This window comes from Aplysia californica, unplaced genomic scaffold, assembly GCF_000002075.1.
Source record: "Aplysia californica isolate F4 #8 unplaced genomic scaffold, AplCal3.0 scaffold01298, whole genome shotgun sequence".
Lineage (NCBI taxonomy): Eukaryota > Metazoa > Mollusca > Gastropoda > Aplysiida > Aplysiidae > Aplysia > Aplysia californica.
The window spans coordinates 95734-107083 of record NW_004798568.1 but is presented as its reverse complement, the minus strand read 5'-3'; the positions used below and the strand labels follow the sequence as shown (position 1 = coordinate 107083).

The 11350-nt window shown below is 43.5% G+C and overlaps 1 protein-coding gene across 1 annotated transcript in view; it reads right to left on the bottom strand.

The window, feature by feature from the left end:
- Positions 1–2549: 2549 nt before the first annotated feature.
- The window catches only part of LOC101854224 (2-oxoglutarate dehydrogenase, mitochondrial), a gene marked incomplete in the record, with an annotated part of 66717 nt that continues 57916 nt past the window's right edge, over positions 2550–11350 (bottom strand). Inside the window, 6 exon segments of the mRNA XM_013090477.2 lie at positions 2550–3864; positions 5197–5363; positions 6955–7191; positions 8291–8416; positions 10272–10343; positions 10870–11048. Of these exon segments, the coding sequence (XP_012945931.2) occupies positions 3750–3864; positions 5197–5363; positions 6955–7191; positions 8291–8416; positions 10272–10343; positions 10870–11048 (896 nt within the window).

Here is an 11350-nt window from a genome sequence, read left to right as displayed (position 1 = left end):
TTCTTTGGTATGTGTATCAAAGAAACAAAAATACCTCTCATTGGAAACCAAACTACTTTTGATTGGGAAAGTCGAATTTATTATACATTACTTGCACCGTGCCTGTAATTATCTACACAAAAAGCCTCATATATTGGCCATAAAACACAAAAACTAGGTTTCAACGAAATTGAAGTCCAGTCCCGATGACTTCGTTGAATCGGAGTTGCACTGTAGCCTATATATATATATATATGTATATATGTACATTTGGGGCTTGGACAAACCCCTGCAGAAAGGTCCACATTCAATAAAATAGTCAACGCGCTGTGTGAAAGTAAATCCAAGTTTTTTAATGGTATAAACACATGTGTGCATTAAATAGGACAAGACCAAACACGAGTCGACGTTTTCTCTCGCACTCGTACAGGAAGTACAACAAAGCTCATCCTGTCTACAAAAGAGCACAGAAAGTCAATATTAATTATATTTATTCGCTAAAACAATCGGGCAACAGTCCGGTACACATGACATACGGTGTGAACAATCAGGCAACAGTCCGGTACACATGACATACGGTGTGAACAATCGGGCAACAGTCCGGTACACGTGACATACGATGTGAACACAGCACGGACTGAAAGTCTCGGCACTGGATACCAGTTCCAATTCTTCGAGATAAAACTCGGCGTGACAAAGCAGCTTGCTCGCCCCCTCCACATCTGTGCCCTGACAACGTCCACAGAAAACAAAGACAAAACATTTTCTCTCCAGTGACGGTGAGGAACCTGTCAGTTTAGTTTAGTTTTAGTAGAGGTTTTACGGCGCTCGCAACTGCATAAGGTCATGTGAGCGCCAAGGGGTAGATGTCAACAGAGAAGTCCTTACAGGGAATCTGGCTTACTCTGCTCACCTCTCTAGCTTCAACAGCACAAAGTCTGCTTCGACTATCAAGGCACCCCGGATTTAGCGGGTCACAAGAGTGTGACCAAAATATAAATGAAGTAGAGAAAAAATGATGACAGTAAAGATGAGGAAAGAAAACGCAGCAGCAGCAGTTCCCTGCTGCAGTTCAGACAAAATTATGAGGATGATATTGATGAATCAGCCCATTAATAATTGTACTGTGCATAAGGACATGTTAATATCCCTCCTTTGGGAATGGCCTAGAGACAAGTTCAGTCAGTAGCACTGCCCTGGCAGGCGCAACCTGTCAAGTTTCATCAACACAAGAAATATGACGGAGAAAAACGAGATATGAAATTATTTCGGTTCAGTTTGCTATATATATATATATAACAAATAAAACATTTTTCAATTTAAAAAACTGGAACTGGCCTACCACAGAACACTGCATCTCCCCTCAGCGCTTAACCGCAACAGAGGAGGAAAAAGTAAAGTAAGTAATTAAAATTAAAAAACCAAACGAGCCGTGCTCCGTGACTTGGGTGGTGGGGCTACTGTCGGTGGTCGTGCACAAACGTGCCGCGGGATCACTCCGTCCACCATCAATCTTCCAAGTGCGTTGTTGTACGCCAAAGATCGTACATAACGAGATGGTTCACTCCTCTCTTTCAGCCAATGGAAAAAGTGCCCTCTTCAAAAAAGCGCGGACTTTGCGAACAGAGTTACTCTACTTGGGTGAAAAACAATACAAGCGAAACTAACAAGCTGCGCCATTCCTATTCTTCTTCTCGAGAAACGAAAGAGAGTTTCAAAACAAAGACTGCAGCGCCATCTGAAGCAATGGGCGGACTTCCACGGACACTATTTTGGCTGAGTGAACTATCTTGTTATGTACGATCTTTGTGTTTGCTCAAAGAAATGAGTCGGTCGAATGCGCACCAAACCAAAACTATGTGATTTCTTCAAAACTATTTCCAAAACTTTAAACAACTGGAAGATTTTAAACGGCATCACATTATTTCAAATTACAAATGAAAAATAACACAAAAATACTCAAGCAATAGAAAGGACCAAACTAGTGTTTTCTGCACTCCAACAGTAAAATGATGACAAGCTGTTCCGACTCCTTTCTACCCAGGTACGCCGTGCACGGAGGGAACGACATCCAATGAAAACCAACCAAATTACTGACAAAAAAACCACAATGTCCACAGACCACGCAACAACAGACACAAATTGCATTTGGTGGCCAAAAAAACCCAAAAACCAGTTCACACAAACGCACGAGACACACATCATGATGGACAATAGGCCTACATTTTTCCCCCTTTCCAAAAAAAACCCAAATGCGTTCCCCCCCCCCATCTTGAGTCCTGATCCTCGTCTGCAGCAATCTGCCACACTTTGTCTCTGCTGGGTACCTCTGCCTACCCCGTCCGTAGTTGGGGACTGAGTCATTCCAACACTCACACTCACTTACACACACACACAAACACACACTCACACAAACACACATTCGCACTCACACACACACACAAACACACATTCGCACTCACACACACACACTCACACTCACTGACACACACTCACACAAACACACACTCTCACTTACACTCACACTTTCACACTCATACACACACACACACTCACACACTCACGTTTCCTTCCACGCCTCTAGTTCATTGGCCAGGTAACTATGCCCGCTCCTCACTTTGTATCCTCGACGCCGCACGGTTTCGCTTCGAGTAAAAAAAAAACAACCCCAGTTAATAAGACATTTTCCCATGAGCTGAAGCCATACGGTTGACTTGGACAATAGCCATACAGTTGACTTGGACAAGCACGACTTACTTCTGTAGCCATACGGTTGACTTGGACAAGCACTAGATCTACTTACTTCGGTTACGTTGACTCAAAACTACAACAAAAACTGACCTGGGTACCACAATTATTTGATGACTACGACATTATCTTCTTCATATTATATATATTTATCCGTCACGTACACACAAGAAACTTCCACCATCAGCACCATAGAGTTCAAGCAGCACATTCAATCATCTGTCACCACTTCCAAAATATGTTATGCACATGTTTTTTTTTGTGGGTTTATATTTTAAAAAGAAAAAAAAAAAAGGTGCCACAACTGTTCCTCCAATTCTACGACGAAAACGTCACAGACAAACGTCCCATGAATTCTCAAACCCACAGACAAACGTCCCATGAATTCTCAAACCCACAGGCAAACATCCATGAATTCTCAAACCCACAGACAAACGTCCCATGAATTCTCAAACCCACAGACAAACGTCCCATGAATTCTCAAACCCACAGACAAACGTCCATGAATTCTCAAACCCACAGACAAATAAAAGGACACGTTTCTTCGCTACACATGAGACTAAGCAACAAAGACAAACTCATGTACACATTCCTCCGAAGGCTCGGTGCGTGTCGTCACGAGACCACATGACACAGCGAGCTATCACGCTCCCATCCCCCCCCCCTCAGCATCCGTGTCAGCGGCTCAATACAGCAGCCCATCCGTCCGTCCATCCGTCAATTGGTGTGCATTCAGCTGTGTCACAGCTTGTGTGTGTCGTTGTGACTATTGTGAGTGTGTCACTGTGTGTGTCGTTGCTTGAGTGTCGCTGGCTGCGTGGGTCACAGTGTGTGTCCCTCTGTGTGTGTCGTTGCTTGAGTGTCGCTGCGAGTGAGTCACTGTGTGTGTCGCTGTGTGTGTCGTCGAGCCGTGTCACTGTGTGTGTGATGCTGTGTGTGGCGCAGTGTGTGAATGCTGTGTGTGTCGCTGGCTGCACGAGTCGTCGAGCCGTATCACTGGGAGCGCGCGTGGAGCCGTGTGGTTAGGCCAGGGAGGGGGAGAGGTCCATGGCGGCGTTGTACAGCTGGCCCAGCTCCATCAGGTGCATCTGTTTGTTGCCCGTGGCCGAGGCGGCAGAGGGGAAGCGGCCGGCGTACCTGCCAGACATAGACGTTGGAGTTTTAGTAAGAAGAGTTTTACGGCACTGGCAACACAAAAAGGTCATTTAACTCTATCTGTACGTCGTGTTCTACTGTCGTATCCATACGATGTGGGGAACTCTGTGCCACCACTTTCCAAAGAGGAAATTCACTCGTTAATCTGATTCGTACGTTTTGCATAGCAGTCTGTCAAAATGATTTATTGAGAAATACTGAAAGTTTCAAAGAGATCTTCGTACCAGAAGTATTCTAAAATGTGAAGAACACAACCTCAGGGATACAAAATGACCCCAGGGCGTACGGAGAGGGTCAAACTTTGCAGTCTCACAGCGAGCAGCACAAAACACCCCGTCTGGTCACCCAGCCAGGAGAGACTTCTCGAGCCTGTGACCAGAACGGATCGTTTTCACCGCCACATTATTGCGCCGAGCGACCGCAGAGTGATAAGTGCCGAAGAATAGAGCTGTTACAAGAGAGTAACAAACACAAAAAAGGAGGGGAGATAGAGACCATAGATTTTTCAATAAGAAAGAAGGAACAAACCACACTGAAGCACCCGCCAACCACCTACGGACACAAAAGTTGGCACATATGTTTTTTTGGGGGGGTTTTTTGTTGTTTGTTTTTTTCCTAAGAGTTTTACAGCACTTGCAACACAATATGGTCATATAATTGCCAAAGATTATTAGAGGTGTTACAAGAGAGTAACAAACACAAAAAAGAAGGAGGGGAGATAGAGACGATAAATTTTTCAAAAGGAAAGAAGGAGAAAACTACACCAGAGCACCCGCCAACCACTCACGGCACAAATGTAAGGCAGCGTGGTGAAATCAGGCGCTCGTCAAAATAACGAAATCGCAGAAACAGCCATTTTCCCCGGCACTTTACAACTTTTTATCAAATTTTAATTCTTTGCCTGAACCTCATTCACGTCCATATAAAAACACATTTCCATGTGAATTTTACTGAAAAACATTGATTAAAGGCTCAAAATAAGTAATTTCTCTGTTTTCAAGGACTCTTTAACAATTGGGGAGTTACCAAACTTGGGCGACCAGTGTCTCGCTAATTTAACGCTGAAACCACTTCTTCAAGCGCAAATATCTTGAGTTCTGTTCAAGATAAATGAATATTGGTGAATATTTATTTCATCGGAAGCAAGATTTCAGATGATACCAACAACTCCATATGCCCCAAAAATTGACCAGCGAGTGATTCCAGCGCGTCGTGACACGAAACTAGAAGTAAAAAGCCACAAAGAGGGCGAGGTACCGTGGCCTAACTTACTCTAGCCTCTTGTTGAGCCCCCCCCCTCCCCTCCCCACTTACTCTAGCCTCTTGTTGAGCCCCATCCTGCGGAAGACGGTCTGCACACGCGGTTCCACGTAGAACCAGGCCCCGCTGTTCTTGTGCTCCTCCTGTGCCCAGCAGACGATCACGTTCTTCGGGTACGTCTGCAGCTGTTCCTTCACCAGGTCCATGGGGAAAGGCGTCAGCTGGCACACAGACGACAGATACAGAGGGCACGCGTTAGACACACATACAGATACACACAGAGAGGGCACATGTTAGACACATATACAGATACAGGCACACAGACTGCACACAGAGAGGGCACACGTTAGACACACATACAGATACACGCACACAGACGACAGATACAGAGGGCACACGTTAGACACACACACAGATACACGCACACAGACGACACACAGAGAGGGGCACACGTTAGACACACATACAGACGACACACAGAGAGGGCACACGTTAGACACTCACACACAGAAACGACACACAGACAGGGCACGCACAGACACACACAGAGAGGGCATGCGTTGGATACACACACAGACGACACACACAGAGACGACACACAGATACACACACAGACGACACACAGATACACACACAGACAACACACAGAGAGACGACACACAGATACACACACAGATGACACACAGACAGGGCACACGTTAGACATCTGGTTAACATGCAGCTCTTTTTCTTATTTTAAAAAAAAAAGCAATTTCTTAACAGCCAAAATACAGTCCAACCTGCTCTGACGGACACATGTACAAACTATCACCTGTACAAAACTATCACCAGTACAAAACTATCACCTGTACAAAACAATCACCTGTACAAAACAATCACCTGTACAAAACTATCACCTGTACAAAACTATCACCTGTACAAACTATCCCCTGTACAAACTATCACCTGTACAAACTATCCCCTGTACAAAACTATCACCTGTACAAACTATCACCTGTACAAACTATAACCTGTACAAACTATCCCCTGTACAAACTATCACCTGTACAAACTATCCCCTGTACAAAACTATCACCTGTACAAACTATCACCTGTACAACACAATCACCTGTACAAAAAAAATCACCTGTACAACACAATCACCTGTACAAACTATCACCTGTACAAAACTATCACCTGTACAAACTATCACCTGTACAAACTATAACCTGTACAAACTATCCCCTGTACAAACTATCACCTGTACAAACTATCCCCTGTACAAAACTATCACCTGTACAAACTATCACCTGTACAACACAATCACCTGTACAAAAAAAATCACCTGTACAACACAATCACCTGTACAAACTATCACCTGTACAAAACTATCACCTGTACAAACTATCACCTGTACAACACAATCACCTGTACAAAACAATCACCTGTACAACACAATCACCTGTACAAACTGTCATTTCTCGTTTTTTCCCTTGAGATTTTAAAACCATTATAACGACACTGTGCAAGACATCCAAGGCACCCCGGAAATAGCAGGTCACAAGAGAGTGACAAACACACAAAAGAAGTAGAGGAAAATTGACGATAGTAAGGATGAGGAAAAAAAAATCAGCAGTTCCCCCTATGTTGTTCAGACACAGTATGAGCATGACATTGATAAATCAGCCCATTTACAATTCTACTGTGCATAAGAACATGTTAATATCACCCCTTTGGGGGATGGGAAGACGAGAGGAGTAGGGGAAGAGGGGTGAAGAGGGGAGGGGAAGAGTGGAAGGGGGGGGGGGGTACTTCCGCCCAGCCAATGGTCACCTGTTCAATGCGGCAGATGGCTATCTCCTCGTTGAGCGAGCGCGACTCCCGCTCCTTGACCAGCTCGTAGTAGATCTTGCCGCTGCAGAACACGACCTTCTTGACCCCCGCGGGGTTCTGGGCCGCCACGCCCTGCTCGGGGATGAGTCGCTGGAACTGCGTGCCCTCCACCATGTCGTCGAAGCTGGAGCGAGCCTCGGGCAGACGTAGAAGGGACTTGGGGGTACACACCACCAGCTGCCGCGCAACACACGCACGGGGCAGGAGATGAACATATGGACAGGGACATAGATACATACATGAATAAATTATACATAATACTGATTTTAAAATTAAAAAAACAAATAAATAAAGAGATAAATAATAAATTATACATAATACTTTTAAAAAAATATTTTTAAAAATAAATGAATACATAAATGTATAAATAAATAATAAATTATACCTAATACTTTAAAAAAAATAAAAAATACATTAACGAATTGGTAAATACATAATTAAATAGTAAATTATATATAATACTTTCTGGAAAATAAAAAATTAATTAATTAATAGATAAATAAATAAAATAATACATCATACATAATACTTTTAAAAAAATAACAAATAAATAAACAAATAGATAAATAAAAAAAAAATTATACATAAACTTCTTCAAAATATATATGAAAACCCACAAGACCATTGCACTTCCAGCTACACTGGCTCACGCTGGTCAAAGCTGTATTTATCTCACAGTCGCAGCCGTAGTATCAACAAACTACAACAGACAGAGAAGAGTAACTGCTCACCAATGATGGCTTCCAGCTAGCAAAAGGAAAGAGACAGACAAACACCACTCACGTCCAGCTAGCAAAAGGAAAGAGACAGACAAACACCACTCACTTCCAGCTAGCAAAAGGAAAGAGACAGACAAACACCACTCACGTCCAGCTAGCAAAAGGAAAGAGACAGACAAGGACCACTCACTTCTTTAGTTTTAGTTTTAGTAAGAGTTTTACGGCACTTGCAACACAATAAGGTCATATAACTGCCGAAGATTAGAGGTGTTACAAGAGAGTAACAAACACGAAAAAGAAGGAGGGGAGATAGAGACTATAGATTTTTTATAGGGAAGAAGGAGCAAACCACACCAGAGCACCCGCCAACCACCCACCCACTCTCCTCGAGCTAGCAAAAGGAAAGAGCTCAAACAAATACCTCTCACTTCGATCTAGCAAAAGGAAAGAGGCAGACAAAGACCACTCGCTTCCAGCTAGCAAAAGGAAAGAGCTCAAACAAAGACCACTCACTTCCAGCTAGCAAAAGGAAAGAGCTAAAAAAAACAACAACTCACAGGCTTCCTGAAGGACAGGGCAATCTGCCTCCTCATGGCATGGAAGAAGTTTGCCGGCGTCGTGAAGTTGCACACAAACCAGTTGGTCTCATGCAACTGCTGGATCTCAAAGTTGGGACCTTCAGGCTACAAAAGAAAAAATATAAGTTCACTTTAAGAGTTTTTGGGGGGTTTTAAAAAAAATAATTTTTAGTAAGAGTTTTACGGCACTCGCAACACAATAATAAGGTCATATAAGTGCCGAAGATTAGATGTGTTACAAGAGAGAAACAAACACAAAAAAAGAAAGGAGGTGAGATAAGGATGATAGATGTTTGGTAGGAAAGAAGGAGCAAACCACATCAGAGCATCCGCCAACCACCCACAACCACACCAGAGCACCCTCAAAAAGCAAACAGTAACCAAATTGACAAAAAGTATCAGATGGCTCTCTGCTCCAGACTTGAACGTAAAATTGTCTCAACTTCCGGCACAGCCACTGCTTAGGAAATAAATCAACCAACAATGTCACTGAATTATGTACCACACAACAGTTTCCAACTCCTAACAATACATACTGAAAACAACAACAGCAGCAACAACAATACATCCATCTTTAACAAATAGAAGAAGAAGAGGAATTAAAAAGAGAGACGCTACAAATTACAAAAATCTAAGGTTTTCAATCACGATCTTCTAAAAAAGCCACACAAAAAACCCAACAATGGAAATAAAAATGAAAAATGGAAAACAAGACAAGTTGTTTCTCATACGTCAAACTGTCATACGTCAAACTGTCAATCTTATAACATGTCAAGGAAACCTGGAAGAAGACACAATCCGCCCAACCCCCAGCGGTGCCACAAGAAAAATATCTGGCCCCTTGTCCAAGCACTTTACTGTTACTTTACTTTATTTTTCCCATCCAGCAGCCATCTGGGTTCTAGCCCTTTGGCTTGTCAATATGGAAAAGAATTGACAGGTTTTTATCAGCTGTGTTTTGTCGTTGTTAAAAGAATTTCCGATGTCTGGGGAGGCAGGCAGGTAGGTAGGTACTACACAGGTCGCTAAGTGCAGGGCAGTCAAAGAGGCGGTGTGGTACTGTTTCATCCTGGCAGTCACACAACGGGCAGTCGGGTGGGGTATCCTTGCGAATCCCATTTATGTAGGAATTTAGTGGGATGTGTTGTGTTCGCAGGCGAAAGATCGCGACTTGTTCTCTTCTACTCAGGGAATTTAGTGCATCTTTAGAGTTGGGGGCTGTCATGTGTGCAAATACAGTTCTTCCAGTTTTGCCCATTGTCCATCCCAGGCTTGTCAACTTTTGAGATACTGAATTCTGGAATTTTGATTGCGCCGGAGCGCCACGATACACACTTCTGTGATAGGCTACGGAAGCTACTTAAAACAAAAATCAAATCACTGCAACATAAAATGTGTCACGAGGCGTTGGAATCAGTCGCTTGTCAATGTTGGGGGGCACATGGAGCTTTAAGTATCATCCTAATAATAATAATAATAAATAATAAATAGCATTTGTATAGCGCATATCCCCACTCAACAGCAGGCTCTATGCGCTTTACACTATATTATTACCCCGGCAGACCATAGAACACCCCGAAACATTCTCAGCTTCCCGGGAAGCATACAGTGAAAGCAGCCGATTAAGCGCTCAAACACTATCAAACTGACAAGATTGTTCACTGTCTATAGCCGGGTACCCATCCCCACCTGGGTGAAGTGAGGAAAATTTGTGCAAAGTGCCTTTCCCAAGGACACAACGTCGGGCCCCTGACGGGATTCGAACCCACGACCTTACGGTTGCGAGTCCGAGAGCCTAACCACTAGACCACCTACAGCTTGTTTGTTTCTTCGTGTTGCTTTTAATGAACAAAGTAAGCATTTATCCTGAAATAACCCTTCCCCCCCCCCAACCCCCAAAAAACCCTCCACCCCCACATCTCCCATAAAAAAAAACAAGAAAAAAAAGCCCAATTCTCACCGGGAAGTAGTCCGGGTCGTCGTTGCTCAGCTGCAAAAATCTCTCCAGTCTGGCACTAGAGTGCTCAGGGCCCTGGGGGGGACAAAAAAGTTCATTTGGAGTCAGAAATATTCATTCGGCAAAACAAGACATTTCTTTCAATTGGAAGTAAGGAATATTACATGTGTGATACTTGCTGACAAAATGAGTTATTTCTCTGACTTGAGCCTAATGGAAATAGACACATCACGCTTATAGGTGAAGTTTGTACACTTTATGAGTATGAAATGATAAAAGGCATGCTATACTTAATGAATGTGGTTCCAATTGAAAATCTCCATCTCCTGAACCGTCTGATCCGTGTTGAGGAGACAGTAAACCGTGCCTTCAACCCCTCAACTGTGTCCTACCTCTTTTTAGCTTTAGTAAGAGTTTTACGGCACTTTCAACACAATAAGATCATATAAGCCTCGAAGATTAGAGGCGTCAGAGGCGATACAAGAGAGTAACTAACAAAAAAGAAAGAGGAGAAATAAAGACAACAGATGTTTGATAGAAAGAAAGAGCAAACCACATAAGAGCACTTGCCAACCACCCACTGTGTCCTACATGTACTCACCATGCCCTCAAAGCCGTGGGGCAGCAGTAGCACAATCCCCGACTGGCGTACCCACTTGGCCTGACCACTACTGATGAACTGGTCAATGATGCACTGGGCCGTGTTGGCAAAGTCTCCAAACTGGGCCTCCCAGATCACCAGAGCGTTGGGGTTGGTGATGGAGTAGCCCACCTCAAACCCTGGGGGGAAAGGGGGGGGGGGGGGAGTTTCAGTAGGAGTTTTATGGCACTTGCAACACAATAAGGTTATATAAAAGCCAAAGATTAGAGGTGTTACAAGAGAGTTTAGTTTTAGTTTTAGTAAGAGATTTACAGCATTTGCGACACAATAAGGTCATAAAAGTGCCGCTGAAGATTTGAGGTGTTACTAGAGAGTAAGAAACATAAATAAGAAAGAGCGGAGATAAGGACGATAGATGTTTGATAGGAAAGAAGGAGCAAACGACACCAGAGCACCCGACAACGACCCACCTCAAACCCTG